At 35.1% G+C, this 24,700-nt stretch overlaps 1 protein-coding gene across 1 annotated transcript in view; it reads right to left on the reverse strand.

Annotated features, from left to right (window-relative positions):
* Window positions 1–24,700, reverse strand: part of SPAG16 (sperm associated antigen 16) — a 973,751-nt gene that overhangs the window by 907,961 nt on the left and 41,090 nt on the right. Inside the window, exons 6-8 of the mRNA XM_065930647.1 lie at window positions 15,302–15,409; window positions 12,819–12,936; window positions 8,674–8,743 (exon numbers count right to left, since the gene is read on the reverse strand). Of these exons, the coding sequence (XP_065786719.1) occupies window positions 8,674–8,743; window positions 12,819–12,936; window positions 15,302–15,409 (296 nt within the window). The remainder of the gene's footprint in view (window positions 1–8,673; window positions 8,744–12,818; window positions 12,937–15,301; window positions 15,410–24,700) is intronic.

Below are 24,700 nucleotides of genomic sequence, written 5' to 3' on the forward strand. Positions count from 1 at the left end.
AACCAGTTAATTTCAAATAATTTATACGGTTATAATCATTAACTCTTAAAAGACTAAATATTCTAATTTATAACATCAATCTATGACAGAGAAAAGACAATGAACACAAAAATATCTCGAAGGACTCTTTGCCAAGGTTCTGAAATAATTCTGATGTTATAAAGGTGAGTAAGCACACGCTAGCTAGCATTTAGTTTCTTTTCTGATCCAATTTTTCCTACTCAGTGCCAGTTTCAAAGAAGAAAACTATCAAAATAACCCTCACAATAACATAAAAGCCAAATGTTGCATAAGTTAGTACTACATAAAAGTACTTTAAAAACTTCAAACACTAGGGTATCTGGACTGTCTGTCTTCCCTCAATGGTGCTACAAGTTAGGGCCCCACAGAATCTGTGAGTCAAAATGTGGAGGAAAGACAACAATTATAGCTCGTTTAGATTACAGAAAAACTTTCACTTCAAATTCTGATTTATAGCATTTTCTGCTTCCACGACCAAGAGTGAAAGTCTGGTTTGATGATGATTTAAAATAATAATAGGTAGCAATTATGCTCCACTGATGTTTTACTATCTAACAGCTACTTGTCTAAACAGCATATGTGTTATTTCATGACATCCTGGCAATAACGCCGTGTAGTTCACTATCTTTTGTTCCCTTTTACATATAAGGAGAATGTGTACAGCAATATCTACAGGGAAGAAAGGAGGAAGCAATAGAGAGAGAGATCCAGGATTCCAGTGGATAATTCTAGGAATATGAACAGATTCGTGTAGAATGCAAAACATTACTAAACACCAATTTGCAAGAAATAAAATAAAAAGCAAAACACAAACACCAAAATGATAAGGATAAATGAAAGTAAAACAACAAAAAGTGCTTTGCTTACAAGTATAAGCAGTTGTTCCACAAGCAAAGTGAAATTAGAAGAATTTACACTTCAATAATATTTTAGGAAAAAATTCAACATTTGCAACCAAAACATGAGAATATACACTGCATAATGTACGTGTAATGGAAAGAAAAATAATACTTCTTAATAATTTCTCAGTGTACCAATAATAACATGATTTCCATTATCAGATAACTATCACTTTTATTTATACAAAGATTTATTGAACAAATGAGAGGCTCTCAAAGAGCTGACTCATTTGAAAAGACCCTGATGCTGGAAAAGATTGAGGGCAGGAGGAGAAGGGGACGGCAGAGGATGAGATGGTTGGATGGCATCACCGACTCAATGGACATGGGTTTGGGTAGACTCTGGCAGTTGGTGATGGACAGCGAGGCCTGGCATGCTGCAGTTCATGGGGTCGCAAAGAGCCAGACATGACTGAGTGACTGAACTGAACTGAACTTTTCAAAATGCCACAAAATGCTTCTTAATGTTTAGTAATACCCTAGCAAAGGCCATTTCCCCATAAGAGCGTCCTTATATTTATCACCTGATATTTGTTACTGAAAAGGCCTACAGTACTGACTGCTGCCATGCCAGTTTTGACTTGGCACAAACATCATCTTAAGGAAGGTATGATTCCTTAAGAGAAATAAAGTAAAAGTCAAATAAACACATTTTTAACTTACAGAAATTATAGTTATTGTACTCCCAGTGCTAAATTTCACCCATTCAACCACTTCTTCATGTATGTGCACATTTAACCCAGTGTTAACTAACCGAACATTCAGGCCCCTGGTTAAATGTCAGATATGCATGAATATATTCATTTAACAAATATGTAAGTACCTATATTATATCAGTCCCTAACTCCAATGTAGATTAAACACAGCTGAAAAGAAAATTATTTAACTGAAAAAATATCATGACGAAAGTATCCATAATTAACCCCAGGGAGAAAAACAGAAAATATCCAAGAGATTAGGAAGCTCAAATGAGATCAAAGTATACAAATATCAGAATTAAGAAAAAGGTAATAGAGATAAAGGGAAAGAGCTATATTTTAAATGATAACAGTATCTATCTAAACTAGACTATTTACTACATATAGTCATAAGAAACTAACATCCTATAGTACAATTCTGAGCAACAAAAAGTACCCGACCCCGAAAGCAATTATTTAAGCTAAAACCTTTTCTCTACTAAATATGACATCTGTTTGTGATGCTCTGAAGTCAGTTTCACAGTTTTTCACTTCATAAATGATTTCTGATTTCTAAATATTTTTCTTGAATTTATAGATTCCTATCACAAATTATAAGAAATCATAAAATGTATGTATCTTTGCAGCCTCATGTGAAATCAAAGAAATATTAGCTAACACAAACATAATAAAAAAAAAGCATATGAAAAACTTTTTGAGATTATGTAATTTGCACAAAAAGTTATATCTCATAATATGTCATACTAAAAGTCTTTCTGTGTAGTTTATTGTAAATATTAGATACACAATACTTCCCATTGCAACAAAGAAAACTGTAACATAACTATCACTTCAAATATCTAGTTGATAATAATCATTATATCATAGTTTCTCTTATGAATATTTCTACTATTATACGTACCATACAAGAGCAAACATAGGATTATAAACGCTTTTCAGGTGAGAAACTTAACTACTAAAGTATTAACAACATTCTCTCTAGGTGTAAGCAATTATGGATAATTTTTCCAATTTGTTATCATTTAAAATTCTTCCATAATAAACACATCATGTTGTCAAAAAAAATATGGTAAATTTAAAATTCTTTGATAACTACTCCAAGTGAGTCCAAGTTTTCGCTTATTCCTTAAATTCAGATTAAATAACAAAGTAAACAGCAATAAAGTCATTGCTTCCTAAATCAATTTAATATAAAGAATTTCTACTGCCATACAAATTTCTGCTCAAAATAAATGAAAAATAGATGAATTACAGATAGATAAAATATTTTAATACTTAAACTAAAATGAGAAAATGAAGAGGGAAAGAGTTAAATATATGAAAATAATTGTGAAAGACAGCAAGATTTATGAAGAACCAGTAGGTAATCAATAAACCAACTTCTCAAAAAAGTTGACTAAGTAGGGCTCCAGTTGATCTGAGTGATAACACTCTGAGATCACATAGCCAAATGCTGAAATCACTCAAGAAGCTTAGGAAAAGGAAATGCAAATCCTCTATAAAAATAGACTCTGCATGTTTATAAGGAGCACAAAATTATTCAATACATAATTTAAGGAATTACTTTTATTCAGGTAATTGAGACCTACTCAACTTAAATAATACATGTTTTCTTCATTTGAGTTTGAGTTTATTTTGATCAAAAGTCACTTCAAAATATAGATAAAAATGTAATTATAAAATTGATCTTCAAAGTAACTTATAAGTGTCAGTCTAGAAAACCATGAATTCATTTCTGAATTAGATTAAATATCAGGAGATAATTTCATAAAGGAGTTATCTATAAACCACCAGTTTATTTTAACAGTTGTCAAGGATAAATAAATAAAATCACAAACTAGTAATTAGAATGTAACATTTAGAGGTTAACTGATGTAAGCATCAATTTAATGTACAATTCCTCAACCTTTAATCCTTCTGTCTATTATTTTTCACAATCATTAGTTAATCATTAGTCATTTTGAGTTAAGAGTTACTGAGATTTTGGTATTTAAATCATCATACTTATATTTGATTGAGTTCTTTCTGAAATGAAATATTTTTTGCTGTATGCTCTACTAGGAAACAAGCCTTTTCCAAATGCAAATATCTGAGCCCAGGTGAAAAAAAGCCAGCTACGTGGAAGCCACCAGCTACATCCTCCCAGATAGTGATAAGGAGCTGGGGGATGTGAAAGGTGGCCACCTACCACAACTACCATCTCTTACAGTAAACAAGGAAATAAGAAGTGAACAATAAAGAAAGCAGAATTGGTCACAGATAGCTAGATGCATATGAAGGAAATGATTGTAGCAAGCTCAGACACTTCCATTTTCCAAAGAGTTTGTTGTTGTTGTTCAGTTGCTCATTCATATCAAACTCTGCAACCCCATGGATGCAGCACACCAGGCTTTCTAGTTCTTCATCATCTCCTGGAGCTTGCTCAATCTCAGGTCCACTGAACCAGTGATGCCATCCAACCATCTCATCCTCTGTCATCCCCTTCTACACCTGCCTGCAATCTTTCTGAGCATCAGGGTTTGTCTAATGAGTCTGCTCTTCAGAGCAGGTGGCCCAAGAATTGGAGCTTCAGCTTCACCATCAGTCCTTCCATTGAGTGTTCAGGATTGATTTCCTTTAGGATTGACTGGTTTGATCTCCTTGAGTCCAAGGACTCTCAAGGGTCTTTTCCAACACCACATTGGAAAGCATCAATTCCTCAGCACTGAGCCTTCTTTATGGCCCAATTCTCAAATCCTCACATACTTACTAAAAACCAAAGCTTTGACTATCTGGAACTTTGTCTTGCAAATTAATGTCTCTGCTTGTTGGTACACTGTCTCAGTTTGTCACAACTTTCCTTGCAAGGAGCAATATCATGGCTGCAGACACCATCTACAGTGATTTCAGAATTCAAGAAAATAAAGTCTGTCACTCTTTGCAATGTTTCCCCATCTATTTGCCATGAAATGATGGAAACGGATGCCCTGATCTTCGTTTTTTAAATGCTGAGTTTTAAGCCAGCTTTTTACTCTCCTCTTTCACTTTAATCAAGAAGCTCTTTAGTTCTTCTTTGCTTTCTGCCATAAGGGTGGTGTCATCTGCATATCTGAGGTTACTGATATTTCTCCCAGCAATCTTGATTCTAGCTTGTTCTTCATCCAGCCCAGCTTTTCTCATGATGTACTCTGCATATAAGTTAAATAAGCAGAGTGACAATATATAGCCTTGACATACTCCTTTCACAATGTGGAACCAGTCTGTTGTTCCAAATTGGAAGTGCTCAAACAGATGAAAAGAATGAACATCGACATTCTAGGAATCAGCGAACTAAGATGAACTGGAATGGGTGAATTTAACTCAGAAAACCATTATATCTACTACTGTGGGCAAGTATCCCTTAGAAGAAATGGAGTAGCCATCATAGTCAACAACAGAGTCCAAAATGCAGTACTTGGATACAGTCTCAAAAATAACAGAATGATCTCTGTTCATTTCCAAAGCAAACCATTCACTATCACAGTAAACCAGGTCTATACCCCTACCAATAACACTGAAGAAGCTGAAGTTGAACAGTTCTATGAAGATCTATAAGACCTTCTAGAACTAATACCCCCAGAAGATATTCTTTTCATTACAGGGGACTGGAATGCAAAAGCAGGAAGTCAAGAAATACATGGAGTAACAGGCAAATTTGACCTTGGAGTACACAATGAAGAAGGGCAAAGGCTAATAGAGTTCTGTCAAGAGAACGCACTGGTCATAGCAAATACCCTCTTCCAACAACACAAGAGAAGACTCTACACATGGACATCACCAGATGGTCAACACCAAAATCAGATTGATTATATTCTTTGCAGCCAAAGATGGAGAAGCTCTATACAGTCAGTAAAGACAAAACCAGGAGCCGACTGTGGCTCAGATCATGAACTCCTTATTGCCAAATTTAGACTGAAATTCAACAAAGTGGAGAAGACCACTAGCCCATTCAGGTATGACCAAAATCAAATCCCTTATGACTATACAGTGGAAGTGAGAAATAGATTTAAAGGACTAGATCTGATAGACCGAGAGCCTGATGAACTATGGACGGAGGTTTGTGACATTGTACAGGAGACAGGGATCAAGACCATCCCCAAGGAAAAGAAATGCAAAAAGGCAAAATGGCTGTCTGAGGAGGCCTTACAAATAGCTGTGAAAGAAGAGAAGCAAAAAGCAAAGGAGAAAAGGAAATATATACCCATTTGAATGCAGAGTTCCAAAGAATAGCCAGGAGAGATAAGAAAGCCTTCCTCATTGATCCATGCAAAGAAATAGATGAAAACAACAGAATGGGAAAGACTAGAGATCTCTTCAAGAAAATTAGAGATACCAAGGGAACATTTCAGGCAAAGATGGGTTCAATAAAGGACAGAAATGGTATGGACCTAACAGAAGCAGAAGATATTAAGAAAAGGTAGCAAGAATACACAGAAGAATTGACAAAAAAGATCTTCACGACCCAGATAATCACAATGGTGTGATCACTCACCTAGAGATAGACATCCTGGAATGTGAAGTCAAGTGGGCCTTAGAAAGCATCACTACGAACAAAGCTAGTGGAGGTGATGGAATTCCAGTTGAGCTATTTCAAATCCTGAAAGATGATGCTGTGAAAGTGCTGCACTCAATAGGCCAGCAAATTTGGAAACCTCAGCAGTGGCCACAAGACTGGAAAAGGTCAGTTTTCATTCCAATTCCAAAGAAAGGCAATGCCAAAGAATGCTCAAACTACCACACAATTGCACTCATCTCACACGCTAGTAAAGTAATGCTCAAAATTCTCCAAGCCAGGCCTCAGCAATATGTGAACCGAGAACTTCCAGATGTTCAAGCTGGTTTTAGAAAAGGCCGAGGAACCAGAGATAAAATTGCCAATATCCACTGGATCATCGAAAAAGCAAGAGAGTTCCAGAAAAACATCTATTTCTGCTTTATTGACTATGCCAAAGCCTTTGACTGTGTGGATCACAATAAACTGTGGAAAGTTCTAAAAGAGATGGGAATACCAGACCACCTGACCTGCCTCTTGAGAAACCTGTATGCAGGTCAGGAAGCAATAGTTAGAACTGGACATGAAACAATAGACTGGTTCCAAATAGGAAAGGAGTATGTCAAGGCAGTATATTGACACCCTGCTTATTTAACTTATATGCAGAGTACATCATGAGAAATGCTGGGCTGGAAGAAGCACAAGCTGGAATCAAGATTGGTGGGAGAAATATCAATAACCTCAGATATGCATATGACACCACCCTTATGGCAGAGAGTAAAGAGGAACTAAAAAGCCTCTTGATGAAAGTGAAAGAGGACAGTGAAAAAGTTGGCTTAAAGCTTAACCTTCAGAAAACTAAGATCATGGCATCTGGTCCCATCACCTCATGGGAAATAGATGGGGTGACAGTGGAAACAGTGTCAGACTTCATTTTTTTGGGCTCAAAATCACTGCAGATGGTGACTACAGCCATGAAATTAAAAGACGCTTACTCCTTGGAAGGAAAGTTATGACCAACCTAGATAGCATATTAAAAAGCAGAGACATTACTTTGCCAACAAAGGTCTGTCTGGTCAAGGCTATGGTTTTTCCAGTGGTCATGTATGGATGTAAGAGTTGGACTGTGAAGATCTGAATGCTGAAAAACTGATGCTTTTGAACTGTGGTGTTGAAGACTCTTGAGAGTCCCTTGGACTGCAAGGATTTCCAACCAGTCCATCCTAAAGGAGATCAGTCCTGGGTGTTCATTGGAAGGACTGATGCTGAAGCTGAAACTCCAGTATTTTGGCCACCTCATGTGAAGAGTTGACTCATTGGAAAAGACCCTGATTCTGGGAGGAACTGGGGACAGGAGGAGAAGGGGACATCAGAGGATGAGATGGCTGGATGGCATCACCGACTCAATGGGCATGAGTTTGAGCAAACTCCGGGAGTTGGTGATGGACATGGAGGCCTGGCGTGCTATGATTCATGGGGTCCCATAGAGTTGGACACGACTGAGCAAATGAACTGAACCGAACTGAACTGATTGCATATATGTCAGTCCAATCTCCCAATTTATTCCTCCCCCTTCTTACCCCCTGGTAACAATAAGTCTGCTTTCTACATCTATAACTGTTCTTTTTATTTTATAGAACCAATTATTCTATAAAAATTGTACCAACTATTTAGATTCCACATATAAGATTTATAATAATACTTGTCTTTATCTGTCTGACTGACTTAACTCAGTATGACAATCTCTAGAACAGCTAAAGCAATTTTGGGGAAAAAAAGAGCTGAAGGAATCAAGCTCCATGATTTCAGACTATACTACAAAGCTACAGTAATCAAAACAGTATGGTACTGGCACAAAGCAGAAATATAGACCACTTGTCGCCTCTTAATCCTGGAGTCTTCTCTCTCTGGCAAATATCAGGTAGTCCTGCATACCTAGCCCAGTCATTACCTAACTACTCAAAGTAAATGCCCTCATAAACTAGGCCACTATTCACTACAGCACCCTCTTATCTGGTACCCTTTCCTACAGATTCTAGATGCTTCAACAACTTATGAACTATAGTTTTTGCCTTTTCAGTTCATATAGGACTGCCATGCTCTTCTCTACCTCCAGCTCCATAGAGTTTGGTTTGGAAATTTTCCCAAACAGCCATGGTGATAGTGAAGTTCAACTTATAAACTTTCTCTCCATCATTTGCATTCTGTGACTTGTGATGCTTTCCAATGCCTAAAAATAGTTGCCTCAAACATAGCTTTACAGTTATTTATGAGAAGAAGGCTAGTCTGGTACAAGATACTCCATCAGGGCCAGAAGCAGAAGCAGTTAAAAAAAAAAAAGTTTATCCCTATTTTTCTCTAAAAGTAATTTATACAATTTCATATTCTATATTTCTTCTTGATCTTCTCATTAACATTTCAGTTTATGAAAATTACCATACCATGTATTCAACTCATGGTGAATAATTACTCAAATGAATAACTTGAGTTATGACAAGACTGAGAAATCACCAAGCAATAATAAATCAGTTTTTTCATATTTTACCTCTAAATTCAGGAGCATGGTAACTATGCCCTATTTTCATATGCTTCAGTGTTTCTTGAAGTCCAGAAATCTAAAAAGTAAAATCCAAAGTTAAGAGATTATATGCTAAATAACCCCAAAATGAGTTAAAATGCTTAAATACTGATTAAAAAATATAGGAAATATTATCTCTCTTGCATTAATTCCTATGTATTTTAAAAATTTAAATATTAATTGCAATAAAAGAAACAATTTAAAGTCTAAATTCAAGTTCACAGCAAGAATTAAGTATCTATTATGGGTAAACATTTGAAACATTTATTTCACAGCATAGTTTCCTGAACCAAGAATACTTGCCACACACTTTTAATAATAATTATTCAGGTCTCTACTTGGAGTTTTCTCCTCTGTTGAAATTGCTTCACAATAGCCTAATTCATCTTCATATCCATGAAAAGATGAGGTAAATATTACTTGGGAAGTAAAATATGAAGAGACTGTTGCTATCCTAAAAACTCTTAGCTCATTTTCCACCCACAAACACTCCTTGTTTTATTAAATTTATTTTATAATTAAGAACATTTGTCAGTTTGGTGGCATTCCATTTACCTATATTTCCTGAACAATAGATTTAAATTAAAAATTCAACCTTAAAAAGCTGTCTCATCCCTCATATGATTATACCAACAAAAAATATCATGTTTAATTACATACAGATACACATATTTTTCTACTGTCACTGAGTAGTAGTTAATCCTTCCTTCTTTCTTTGTTTTCTTTTTTACTTTATGAACATCTGCTACTTTCTACAACAAGGTGCCTCAAATACTCACCAGGCTCATCTTGTATTTCCTTCACCCAGACTACTATCAGCCACTTGTTCAGGAAGCACCACTTCCTCTTTTTTTTTTTTTTTTTTATTAGTTGGAGGCCAATTACTTCACAACATTTCAGTGGGTTTTGTCGTACACTAACACGAATCAGCCATAGAGTTATACGTATTCCCCATCCCGATCCCCCCTCCCACCTCCCTCTCCACCCGACTCCTCTGGGTCCTCCCAGTGCACCAGGCCCGAGCACTCGTCTCATGCATCTCACCCGGGCTAGTGATCTGTTTCACCATAGATAATATACATGCTGTTCTTTTGAAACATCCCACCCTCACCTTCTCCCACAGAGTTCAAAAGTCTGTTCTGTACTTCTGTGTCTCTTTTTCTGTTTTGCATATTGGGTTATCATTACCATCTTTCTAAATCCCATATATATGTGTTAGTATGCTGTAGGAGAATAGTATTAGAAACTTCAGTGTCATTATTTCTAGATCCTCTCAACAAATAGACCTAGAAATACATGTATATAGATAGATAGATAGGTAGATAGATAGATAGATATTTTTAGAATATTTCCTATATTGAACCCCATGATCCAAAAAAGATAACATGTAATTTATTATATATATGTGTGTGGGTGTGTATATATATATATATAATTTATTTATATATATACATACTAAAAATAAATTATATTTTATCTTTTTTCAAAAATGGGGCTCTAATTCCAAATTTTGGACATTTGAGGGAGTTTTGTAAAGCTAAAAATAATTAAATTACAGATGTTTCCACAAGATTTAAATAAATTTAAAAGTGATCACATTGCTTATTACCTATCAAAAGAATTTAGAAACACACACTTATTAGATTTTTGTCATCTCACAGTATACTTTCACTTTTATATACAAACTAAAATAACCCTTTTTTAAGCAAAGTATTTGAGAAAACACAATAAGCTAAATGGCCATTAAGATAAGTTTTTTAAGGAAATGAAAAGGGTTGGGACGATCTCCTGGAGAATTCAGGAGAATTCAGACCATACAGTCCATGGGGTCATAAAGACTGAGCAATTTTCACTTTCACTTCACTTTCAAGGAAATGACAATGAATGAGAGACAGGTCAATGAGGTCAGAGATGTTATAAGGATCTTACAGATGCTGTGGCAGAAGCCATAGAATAAGCAAGCTATATCAGGTTCACACTCAAAAGAACCACCCAGAACCATTTACCTAAGCACCAGGAATATAACCAAAGCAGTAACACCATGCTAGAAAGTGACAGCCAAGAGGACACCATGGAGACTCTGGGCCAGCGGATACAGAAATGTCCCTTGTACAAGGTGTCATCTGGGAAGAGTGAGAAGAGGAGGCTATTTGAAGACAGAAAATTAACACTGATTGTTATGCTTTAGCTAAATAATCAGTTAATGTAACATCCAAATACCCTATGTTAAACTCAAAGAGACTGGATTGTCTTTAATAGCAGGTTATGTTTTATTTCACCTTTGGTGGGAATAGCAGTTCAAAGACAAAATAAGTTGTGGATAATAAAGATACAGTTCTTTATACATCTGAGTGTAAAATTCAACCCTTCTTCACAGAGAGAATTTTTCTGAAAATCTGAAATGAAAATCTGAAAAAGATTTTCATTTTTTAAACATGTTTTTATTTTAGATACATATCAATCATAAGGCAAGTAATTTTACCTTTGCTTAATGTGTAAGAAAAGAGACATATATATAAAATTACCTGAATGTTCACATGGCTACTTTGCAGCACAGCCAGGACTGACTGCTACCACTCCCCATCTTGAGCTTAACTACACCAGTGGTGAACATTTTGAAACCCAAAGACTGTATGTGGCCTAAATATGTCTCAACATAGGCTTTGATCTAACTTCATATTAAAGACAGTGGAACTGATGGCCATTCAGGAAGTCAACTTATCTCTGATTACAAAGACATTGACTGGAAGATCCAGTGATAGACACAGGTGGCAGATGGAGAAATCGACAATCTGGAGGGGAGTGGAGGTACTTGCCATCATGAACGCTAGAAGGCCCTGATACCTTTGAGTAGTGAAACTTAGTATGAGTGGTCTGTCCTACTAAACACACATGGTCACTTGGAAACATATGACCAGGTCACTGATGAGTTCCTCTGGGAGAAGAGTAACAGGAAGATGAGCATGAAAACAGCAGGGAAAGGAGAGGAAGATGGTAGCAAGTCTAAGTTTGTTTGTGGCAGGAAGAGCAGCAGGAGCAACCTGAATCTAGATCATAGTGTTCCTGGCAATGGAAATGTGCCTCCTGTTAAGAGGTTGTGGGAACAGGTTAGATGAAAAGGAGCAAAGAGGTGAAGTTGTGAAGATTTGACAATATAGTGTCATAAAATTGCAAACTATTATTAAACTATTTTTAGGCAATATTATCATTAATTCATATAGTCAAGAACACACAATTAAATTTCAAGCACAAAGAAGGAGACAAGTGATGTTCTCATTTTAGTAAATAAAAATTACACTCAAGAAAAGACAATATACATTTGATTAATGCATGCCTTATTAAAATCATTCATGCTTTTGCAACCATTGTGCAAACTTCTATAGCTTCTAAAAGTCTGGCCAAAAATCAGTATCTCCAGAAAAAATAAAAGAATGCTAAGCATAGTAGCAGTTTTATATTTTCTAATCAACTGTTACATATTTTCACCTTGACCAAGAAACATTCTGTTTTATTATTCTTGAACTCTATACTAGCTAGCCCTCACTCTACCACCCTAGGGCTAGGCCTATTAAAAAAATCCTACAGGAAGAAAAGAGATGTCAATAGCAAAAATGACTGAAAATTGAGTCAGTAACTAGATGTTTCAAATATTCATTTAGGAGGAAATTGCATGGACTCTCTATTCATCATCTCATCTAAGTTTCACAAAAATATTAAAAGATAGGTCATTATGGCTATATGTTATGTATGAAAAATCTGAGTTTAAAGTGTTTAGATAAGGTCCAGGTTTGCAGCCATCATAGATGGCATTTAAAACCCAATCTGAGTATTGTTATGTTTTAATGGTTCAGGTTTTCCCTCTAACAATATTTTAATAATCTCCTAAAAAGCTATATTTTAATTAAGTAATTTTAATTCAATAACAATCTTTGTATTTTTCAAGTGGATAAAATATTTTCCTGGATTTTTCCAAATGAATCTTTTTTATAACATGACAACTGGTAAAAATCATTTAAAATTTAACTCAGAAACAAAAACCAGTATTTCTGATAATGTTATAAAAAAATAAATGGTTAAATATCATTTTCAGGTAGCATACATGGTCTCTTTACCTGTCCTATTGCTCTGTCCCTTTCCAAAGAGGTCAGCATTTTCTGCTTCAGTAAAGCATGGTGCTTTTCATGTAATACTCTTATAGCTGGTTCATATGATGCATAATGTAACTTCAACCTATGGAAAATAAAGGGCATCATAAAGGGTAATTGAGCTAAATCAGTGATTTCCACTTAACATTCTCAACCTCTTTTCTCCTATTTTTTTGCATTTGAATGAAAAGTGAAAACCATATAAAAGTCAATATAACAATATAACTGTTTATAATAGCCAGGACATGGAAACAACCTAGATGCCCATCAGCAGATGAATGGATAAGGAAGCTGTGGTACATGTACACCATGGAATATTACTCAGCCGTTAAAAAGAATTCATTTGAATCAGTTCTAATGAGATGGATGAAACTGGAGCCCATTATACAGAGTGAAGTAAGCCAGAAAGATAAAGAACATTACAGTATACTAACACATATATACGGAATTTAGAAAGATGGTAACGATGGCCCTATATGCAGGGCAGAAGAAGAGACGCAGAAGTACAGAACAGACTTTTGAACTCTGTGGGAGAAGGTGAGGGTGGGATGTTTCGAAAGAACAGCATGTATATTATCTGTGGTGAAACAGACCACCAGCCCAGGTGGGATGCATGAGTCAAGTGCTCGGGCCTGGTGGGCTGGGAAGACCCAGAGGAATCGGGTGGAGAGGGAGGTGGGATGGGGGACCGGGATGGGGAATACGTGTAACTCTATGGCTGATTCATATCAATGTATGACAAAACCCACTGAAAAATAAAAAATAAAAATTTTTAAAAAAAGTCAATATAACAAAGTCAAGAAGTATAAGAAGTATTATTTGTCTGGCAGCTTCCCAGCAACCTGGCTGGAGGTAGGACAGTCACCTTTCTCTTGAGTTGGTTAGTTCTCTATTTCCTTTTGCTCTATTCAAGTATGTACCCAGAAGTCACTGCCATTCATTCACAGAAAAGAAAATTTCAGCTTATTTAATTCAAAAACAATTTTCAACAAGACAAGGGCTACAAACAATGGATGATTAGATAGAGTGTTATTCACATCAAAATTAAGGATGGTCTTGAAAACAAGTATGAATAACCTCATATTAAGAAAATCAAGTATTTTATTCCTTTGCATATACATTCTACAATGTGTTTATTGAATATTATGCTATCTATTTTGTTCTAGACCTTGTATTAGGTACTTTTATTATCACAGTTTTCACAGATAAAAAACAGAATTAAATGAGCACACAAATGTAAGTGGTGGAGTCAGGCTTCCAATGTTTATTTGATTTCAAAATCCAAACTCTTTTCATTACATTGTACTACTTCTCAATCAATGTTTTGTTAAGAGGAAAATAAACTATTTCATTTTTTTTTCTGAATTTTTATGGACTTGGAACAATTTTATGAACCAAAACACAAAAAAATAAGGCCAATATATGAAACCAAAAGAATAGATTAAGTCAATGAAGAAACACTCTCACACGCTCAAGGTCTTTTTTTTTTCCCCCCAAGTTAATGCAGTTTTTCTCTTATTAAAGTAGTATTTATTTCTACAGGGATTCAATTAAGAAAAATCAGAAAAATGCTAATTTCTAACATATTGCTAAGTTGAAAGTTTACTGATTCTGAAGCTCCACAGGACAGCCTATGATTAAGAAATCATAACAGTCACAATGACCATAACCACTACAAAATACAGCAGTTATCATGACCATCCCAAAGTCATGTTGTTCAAATGTGGCTATTTAAATTTAAGCTTAAATTAATTACAATTAAATAAACATCAGAAATCTAATACATCAGTTGTACTAGCCACTTTGAAAGTGCTTAGTAGAGGATGTGACTAGTGACTATCATATGGGACAGTGTGGATATAAATTGTTAATAACATAACAGAAAGTGCCATTGGGCAGTGCTGCCTTGGAACAAGCAAAGGAGAATTTTACTTAGAGATTATAAATTTTTATTTTGAGGAGAAGGTGGTCAGGGGTGGTCAGGTGCTTCTGCACTTTACTCTCCATGCTTAAGAATTTGATGAATATTGTCATGTTCCTCCAATGACCTGGTGCCTTTGCACAGCATGCTGACTCCACACTTTCACTCTGTTAACTCATACTTTATAATTCATTTCCTTTAGATATAGGTCCCTGAACCCTCTCACTCTCCAATCTGACTGGGGTGACAACTCCTTCGCTGGCATAGCAACAATGCAGTATATTTCACTGTATTTCTGCTTAGCTACTCCCCCATCACACACCTTAATAATCCCTGGGAATCCTAAGAGCAAGGACCTAAATTTGTTCATCTTTCTATTTCAAACACATGATATAGAGCCTGGCACATAGTAAATGTTCAATAAATACTCAATGAATAACTTTACCTGGAACATCCTTTTATGGCCAAATTACTTAAAACTAATTAAATAATTGTTTAATAAATATGCCAACAAATATCAGCAGCTTACCTTTTGAGGTCATTAATTAATTTGTTTTTCTCCTGGACTATTCTCTTGTGGTGCATTCGATGAAAATCACGTTCTTTCTGAGTTTTCAGCAAATCTTCTCTAGCCTTGCTGTAAAAACAAAAATAACCACCTTAAAATTCACTGCTATTCTTTTCTGAAAAAATATTTATCAGTTCTAATCCAGTATGAAAGCGAAAGAAGAGAGTGAAAAAGTTGGCTTAAAGCTCAGCATTCAGAAAACTAAGATCATGGCATCCGGTCCCATCACTTCAAGGCAAATAGATGAGTAAACAGTGGAAACAGTGTCAGACTTTATTTTTCTGGGCTCAAAAATTACTGCAGATGGTTACTGCAGCCATGAAATTAAAAGACACTCCTTGGAAGGAAAGTTGTGACTAACCTAGATAGCATATTAAAAAGCAGAGACATTACTTTGTCAACAAAAGTCTATCTAGTCAAGGCTATGGTTTTTCCAGTGGTCATGTATGGATGTGAGAATTGGACTATAAAGAAACCTGAGCACCAAAGAATTGATGCTTTTGAAATGTGGTGTTGGAGAAGACTCTTGAGAGTCCCTTGGACTGCAAGGAGATCCAACCAGTCCATCCTAAAGCAGATCAGTCCTGGGTGTTCATTGGTGGGACTGATGAAGCTGAAACTCCAATACTTTGGCCACCTGATGTGAAGAACTGACTCATTTGAAAAGACCCTGATGATGTGAAAAGACCTGATGTTTGAGGGCAGGAGGAGAAGGGGATGACAGAGGATGAGATGGTTGGATGGCATCACCAACTCAATGGACATGGGTTTGGGTGAACTCTGGGAGTTGGTGATGGACAGGGAGGCCTGGCATGCTGCAGTTCATGGGGTCACAAAGAGTCGGACATGACTTAGTGACTGAACTTAACTGAATCCAGTACTGCACGATTCAAAAAATAATTTAAAATAAAAAATTTCACTATGATTTTCATTGAAATATCCCTACCAACATAACATATATGGGGATGGGGGATGAACAAGCTGAAACCTGTAGTTTCAAAAATATCAGTCATTCACATTTCATTTAAATAAAGAAAATTAAAGGTATTTTTCCACAGTAACTTACAATCCATCTATTTTCAAAGACAATATATTTATAAAATTGAAATGTATACAAAATAGAATAATTCAAAACAATTACAAATGAACTAAAAGACTTAACCAAATTTAATTCTGAACTTGCTTAAATACATGGTTAAGTGGATTGCTTAGTTCTGATAATTGTCAAAAAAGAAAAGCATATAAATTCTAGAAAAATCAAGATTTCATTCTGGTAAGGCATGTGAAAAGTCTACACCACCTGCAGATCATATTACATATTATGAATAACTGGTAACTTAATGAGAAAAGTCTCCAATGTCAGTGCTGTGACACAGAGGCATTCTTTAACTAGATGTATCTTCTGCAGATCCCTGGCATAAAGCAAGCAAGAGTATTCTTTCTAAGCCCAAGTCATATGTGAAGAAAATTAATGGGAATATTTCATCCACCACTATAGTATAAGTCAATTTCAATATAACAGTGTAAAGTATAATTTATAATAGAAAAGTAGTTATCTAAAAGTCTTAGTTAACTGACAAAGTGCTCCTGCATTGAGATTCTCACATTCTAAAAAATGGATGGACTGAATTAGAGTACTGACAGCTCACAAAAGGTTCAGAATGGAAATCTACCTCTCATATTTCAAAATTGAGATTCATATGAAATAAATGGGTGCAATAGATTTTTTCTTTAGGACCTATGTCAGAGCAATCATTGAGGAATGGTGACTGGGAAGCTGCCAAAGTGGTATGAGTTTAGGTTTTCAGACTTGTGATGGCACATATTATTATGATTAATAAGACTTCTTACTGCAAGATCAAGTCACGCACAGAATATGGTAAAAGTGTCTTTTCCATTCTTCTATGTTTCCTTCTTTGTCCCCACCATCTCCCACTGATTAGGAATTACCTGTATTATTCTTCATTCTACTGTCAATGTTGTAGTTTTGATCGCATGTAAATAGACAGTGTGTCACAGTACTTCATGGTCTAACCATCTGACCCTCAACTTCATTTCCATGCCAACAATCTTAAAGGCATACAGGCAAATGCTGATTAAAATATTCAGACTTGAAAAATCATCTGTGGAACAGTCCAACTATTAGATAAATAATTTATTCTTTCCAGGTTTTAACTCTGTGTGTATATGTAAGTGAAGATGGGAGGAAAAAAAAAAAAAAAAAAATGGAGAATTCCTCTGCCACTAAAATGTGCCTAATACTGAGTAGAGTGGTGAGTGAAAAGGAGGAGAGAGTTTAAGTAGAGTGACTGGAAAAGATAAATGGCTGAGTTGACATTTTGTTTTGAAAGCACAAGAACATCACCTGAATTCCCATTCATTTTAAAGAAAAGTGTGTAAAATGTCTTATATGCTATACAACACATAAAAATATTCAATAAATATTTCTGTAATCATTAATACTATTATCATGATATTATTTATTATTTAGTATAGTAGAACAGATATATTCAATTCCTCTAATAGCTACATTTATTTACCTAAAATGGGGGTATGCCAGTTGTTAAATACGCTCTAATGAATAAAAAATATCAAGATATATGATTATTAGCAACACTGTCTATCTTTATAAAAGAATTTAAACTTTATAAACATCTAATTTGAGTCTACTAAAAGCTGTCTTATTTTCAACAACTTAATTTATTACTTAATGAGCTTATACATTTTTATCTTATCTGAAATGAAAACCCATAATAGGTTAAAAAAATAAAACAGAAAAATAATGCTGAAAGTTTCTTGGGCAGAACCACAAATGTGTAGCATTGCATTAACTCACTTTTTAAATACACATTTTAAATCCTATTGTACTCATCCCAGGAAAGAAAGCATAGGAACTGATTGAAGTATTAGAACTTAAAGCTCTTCTGACCATTAAATTGGTTTTCAGAGACTTGCTTTCTGTTTGCAAAAGTGAAGTCTACTCAGTAAAACAATTTAAATTCATTTTCTGGTGATGCTTCTCCTATTATGAACTTTCTACTGCCCAGCTGCTTAATAAAAGAAAAATAGAAGGTCTACTAAAAAGTAAAGTTTGAAATAATCATATATGCAATAAATATTTAAACTATCTTGTATTCTTTTCATTATATTAGTAGAGCATCTTTGTGTTTAAAAGAAAAGTTTTCTTAAGACAGATACAAAATATAGAAATTCTATTTCAACCACAATGAACTTGATATTCAGTGAAACATTCTATTTAGATTTGTTCATAATAAAGAACACACTACTTAAATGCTTTTTCTTAGTGAGATCACAGAATAACTATTTAACTTATCCATTTCAGGAAAGCAGCAAATCAAAATATGTAAATAAAATATAAAATAGCAAGATACTCATATTTTTCACACTAAAAAAGCACTGTCCCCAAAACTCCATGTTTAACATATAAATGTAATTTAACAGTGTACTCTAAAAAGTTATTTTTAGCTGAATGCTCCCGGTAAAATAATGACCATTTAACAGTAGACTTGTTGAGTATTGTTTCCATAATTTGGCAAAAGTTACCATATAAACATTTTCTGGTTTCTATGTACCAATCAAAGTAGGCCATCTTTGTTGTGTATTTTTCTCACATGTAAACTTGAATCAAAGTGATTTTTGATAACAGTACAATTACCAACTATTGTATTCTCTTCAATTGGTTAGAAATAAATTAGTTTGCTGCTGCTGCTACGTCACATCAGTCATGTCCAACTCTGTGTGACCCCATAGACGGCAGCCCACCAGGCTTTAACCCACTACAATTAATATTGTGATAATTGTCAGATGGTAAAAATGCCACACAACTATATTAGATGCAAACTTTCATTACATTCTTAACCAAAAAAAGGCAGGGATAGACCCATGTCTGGAAAAAATACCTTCTTAATTTAACAAGCAATTACCTAAAAACTAAAGCATGAAATTTTATGTGCCCCATTATTATCTTTATCCACAGTGTGTGTTTCTGAAAGTCATTAAATTAAATAGGTCTTCAGAAAAGCTGGGTACTCTCTGACCTTTCATAGAAGTGAATTTTGTAAGTGAAATTAGGGTCTATTAGTAAAGCACCTAATGTTTTCTTAATATTAATAGGCATTAATTTTCCTTATGTCCATATTTTCTGACAGAAGATAAAATCAAGCATTTTATTACTTATAAAATGGTAGATTTTTATCTTCTATTTAGTCATTTCAGTCAGTATTATTCCTGCCTAATCTTTAGGACTCTCAATAAATCTTTTCTGGTCTGCATTGTATTTTCTTAACATAAAAGCCCAGCAAAGGAAGACAGTATTCTAAATGAGCAAGACTTAGCTCCTCAGGAAGTTATTTAAATTACCATCATAAAAGGGAAAGGATGCCTACTCCTAAGGAATACTATGAAAGAGGCAAAAATTATCAACTACTCAAAAAATTATTAGAAACTTAACTAAAGTGCCAAAATGTTAAAAAATACATTCACATAAGCCCCTCATATTAGTCAGGCACAGCTATAAGACCTGAGAATATACTGAGGACAAGACAATTTCCTACTATATGGAGGTCATAATGTAACAAAAACTGAACATATTAGATAATTAGATATAAAAGGCACAAATATCAAACTTCTTCACAAATATACAGTATTTAAGATAATCTAATAACTGGAATGAGATATACAAATAGAACACTAAAACCTATGAATACATCAATCCATCCCCCTAAAATGTATGGATATAAAAATATATGTGTATCTTTCAGAAGGGGGGATCGAAATGGGGAATACATGTAAATCCGTGGCTGATTCATGTCAATGTATGGCAAAAACCACTACAATATTGTAAAGTAATTAGCCTCCAACTAATAAAAATAAATGAAAAAATATATAAGTACATATATGTGTATACACACACGTACACATTTTTCTCAAATTTTAACAGATTGAACGCAATCTTAATCCTAATGCCACCCCAGTCTTTCAATAAAAACTGACAAAGTAAATATAAAATTTATATGAAAATACAGAATCTAGAATAGTTAAGCAATCTTTAAAAAAGAAAAACAAAGTTGGAAGACTAAGCTATCTGACTTTAAGAACTTAAACTTGCAGCAATCAAGAGTGTGGTATTAGCATTAGCATAAGGATAAACAAATAGGTGAATGGAATAGAATATAGAAACAGGCCCCTAATTATAGGGTGAAAGTGATTTTCAACAAAAATGCCAAAGAAATTCAATGAAGAATGAAAACTCTTTCTAAGAATGGTTATGGAATAATGAATGTTTATGAAAAGAAAATTAATCTCTAGCTCCTACCTCACAGAATGTACAAAAATTATAGTAGGCCGAAAATAAAAGTTCTAAATCTTTAAAAGTTTTAGAAGAGAATATTTCTTTAACCTGGAAGTAGGCAATGGTATCTTAGCCAAAATATCAAAAGCAGTATTCTAAAAAAGTTAAATTAAGACTTTATCAAAATTTAAAACTTCTGCTCATCCAAAGACACCATTAAGAAATTGAAGAATTGAGCCATAAACTAGAAAAAATATTCAAAATATTCTGACAAAGGATTTGTATCCAAAATATATAAACAACTCTTAAAACTCACAAATAGAACAACTGATGCAACAAAAAAACAGGCAAAAGACTTATACAGAAAGCATCATATTCAAAATATTCTGAGAAATGATTTGTATCCAATATATAGAGAACTCTTAAAACTCACAAATAGAACAACTAATGCAATAAAAAACAGGCTAAAGACTTAGACAGAAAGCAGGATGGATGAATGGCTAATAAACACAAAAAAATGTTATCAGTATCATTAGTCATCAGGAAAATGAATATCAAAACTACAACAAGTTGTCATTTACAACCACTCAGTTTAGTTTAGTTCAGTCGTTCAGTCGTGTCTGACTCTTTGTGACCCCATGAATCACAGCACGCCAGGCATCCCTGTCCATCACCAACTCCTGGAGTCCACCCAAAATCATATCCATCGAGTCGGTGATGCCATCTAGCCATCTCATCCTCTGTTGTCCCCTTTCCCTCCTGCCCCCAATCCCTCCCAGCATCAGGGTCTTTTCCATTGAGTCAACTCTTCGCATCAGGTTGCCAAAGTATTGGAGTTTCAACTTCAATATCAGTCCTTCCAATGAACACCCAGGACTGATCTCCTTTAGGATGAACTGGTTGGATCTCCCTGCAGTCCAAGGGACTCTCAAGAGTCTTCTCCAACACCACAGTTCAAAAGCATCAATTCTTCAGCACTCAGCTTTCTTCATAATCCAACTCTCACATCCATACATGGCTATTGGAAAAACCATAGCCTTGACTAGACCAACCTTTTTTGGCCAAGTAATGTCTCTGTTTTTTAATATGCTATCTAGGTTGGTCATAAGTTTCCTTCCAAGGAGTAAGTGTCTTTTTACTTCATGGCTGCAATCACCATCTGCAGTGATTTTGGAGCCCCCCAAAATAAAGTCTGACACTGTTTCCACTGTTTCCCCATCTACTTCCCATGAAGAATGGCTGAAATTTAAAAGTCTGACAAAACTCGGTGTTATGTGATAATGTGAAGCAATTAGAGCTCTCATATATCTCTTTTGAGAATGTAAAATGACTCAACTTGAATGCTGGAAAATGGACTAGTAGTTCCTTAAACATCTACCCTTTATAAAATTACATTCTCAAACCAGTAAATCCTAAAGGAAATCAACCAAGAATATTCATCGGAAAAACTATGCTGAAGCTGAAGCTCCAATACTTTGGCCACCTGTTGCAAAGAGTCAACTCATTGGAAAAGACTCTGATCCTGGGAAAGATTGAAAGCAAAAAGGAGAAGGGGGCAGCAGAGGATGAGATAGTTAGATATAATCACCGACTCAATGGACATGAATTTGAGCAAACTCCGGGAGACAGTGGAGGACAGGGAAGCCTGGCATGCTGCAGTCCATGGGATCACAAAGAAATATGGCTTAGCCACTGAACAACAAGTTTTTACCAAAAAGAAAGAAAACACACTTTCACAAAAAGACTTGTGCACAAACGTTCATAGCAGTATCATTCACAATAACTATAGCTGGAAACAACTCACTAGAAAAAGGGTAATAAATAAATTCTGGTATACACTATACAATAGGACACTACGTAGCAATAAATAATTTAGATATCATCACCAAGTCAATGGACATGAATTTGAGTAAACTCCGGGAGACAGTGGAGGACAGGGAAGCCTGGCGTGCTGCAGTCCATGGGGTCGCAAAGAGTCAGACACAACGGAGCGACTGAACTGAACTGGCAATAAAAGGGAACAAATTACTCATAAACAAAAATATCACAGATAAATTTTACAGACTTTAGATGAGCAGAAGAAGCCAAACACAAAGAAATGAACATTCTGTGATTCCATTTATGAAGTTCTCCAACTGGCAAAACTAATCTAAAGTGGAAAATAAAATCAGAACATTAATTGCCAGGGCAGGGAATGACAAAGAAGGGACACAAAAGAAATCCCTGGATAGACAGCAGTGTTCTATGTAATGAGTTGGGAGGTTATAGGACTTCATTTGCTTGTCAAAATCATGTAGCTAAGATATGCACATTCAATTTATATAAATTAGAACTCAGAAAAATGATAAAAATAATAAATAGAATGTGGGGTAGAGTGTGGGTGGAAATGAAATAATGGCAGAAAGTTGATAAGTGTTGAAACTGTCTGCCTCATGAGGTTCATTATTCTATTTTGTTTACTTTCTATACAATTGATATTTGTTTAAAATTAAAAACTTAATATATGTAAACAAACAAATAAATTGCCTTATACCTGACTTCTGGAAAAGATACCACTCTTGGGTATTTCTTCAGTGTTACTGATGCTGCTAATAATAAAGTTGATGAAGATGATAATGCTATTCCACCCACTTAATAATACTGTGTACTAGATACAATCCTCATTACACTGTGATGAATAAGATAAGCACAATCTTTATCTCTCAGATGTATAAACAAAATGAATAAGGAAATAAAACATATACATATATATATAGAGAGAGAGATATAAACTGTAATGAGTTTTCTGAAAGGAGGGGAAAAAAAGGATGTTTTAATATAGAATATTGAATTAATCTTTCTGAAAGTGAAAGTCTCTCAGTCATGTCTGACTCTGTAACCCCTCTCTATACAGTCCATGGAATTCTCCAAGTCAGAATACTGGAATGGGTAGCCTTTCCCTAGGGGATCTTCCCAACCCAGGGATCAAACTCAGGTCTCCTGCTTTGCAGGTGAATTCTTTACCAGCTGAGTCACCTTACTCAGCACTTATCATGTGATAGGTATTGGGTTAAACACTTTAAAATGATGCCCTCAAGGATAATGTCACCCCACTCACATATGTGAAATCTGAGAGATAATTATATTTTTATAACTAATAAGTGGCAGACAGCATGCACTTGTGCTACTCTTTCCTTAATACCTGACCTGATGTTATTATCCATCCTGAGTAAAAGTTTGACCGGAGTAAGTAATGAAGAATTTGATAACTACATATGTGTTCCTTTCAAGGACCTAACTGTTTCATAAGGAGCTGGTCTGACTCATTATTATGTAGTAACAAGATAATTCAGCCTATAAGATTATGCAGGATATAATGTTCTCCCTAGTTTCATTATGTCCCTCCATCCAGTCTACTTTCCATACAGGAGCCACTTTACATTATGATTCTCCTCAAAACTATCCATTAACCTCACATCCCACTTAGAGAAAAAAAGAAAATTCTAACAAAAGCCTCTACCTCTACCAATGGATCTAGTCACTATGGTCACCTTACTCATCCTCCAACAAACTAAGCTGTCTCCAACATAGGTTCTTTGTATTTCCTTTTCCTTCTGCCTGGAATTCCCTTTTCCCAAGTTGACACATGGCCTTTTCCTTCAGTTTTTCCAGATAACTGAGAGGACTTCTCTCACTATCCTGTATAAAGCATGTGTCGTTTATTTGTCTCCTTTACTTGTGTTCTTCTTCTGCATAGCACCTACTGTCACCTGATTCAACATGTTCTGTCAACATCCACATGTAGTTGGTGGCCATCTCATTGGACAACACACCTTAGAGAGCTTAAACAGCTGAAGGTAAGCTTGTCTGTGAGGCAGGAGGAGGCAGCAGCAAAACATATTCTCACAGCATGGGAGGGAGGAGAAGAATGAAAAATAGGTTGCACACTTGACTAGAATAGTCAGGGTGAAAGCCAAACTGCAGAGTATTAAGTATAAGTCCAATGTGGCTTTTAGTAGTAACACATCCAATTAAGAATAGTTGCAATGTCTACATCGGGGGTCTCCAGC

The sequence above is a fragment of the Muntiacus reevesi genome, chromosome 3 (genome assembly GCF_963930625.1).
Source record: "Muntiacus reevesi chromosome 3, mMunRee1.1, whole genome shotgun sequence".
Lineage (NCBI taxonomy): Eukaryota > Metazoa > Chordata > Mammalia > Artiodactyla > Cervidae > Muntiacus > Muntiacus reevesi.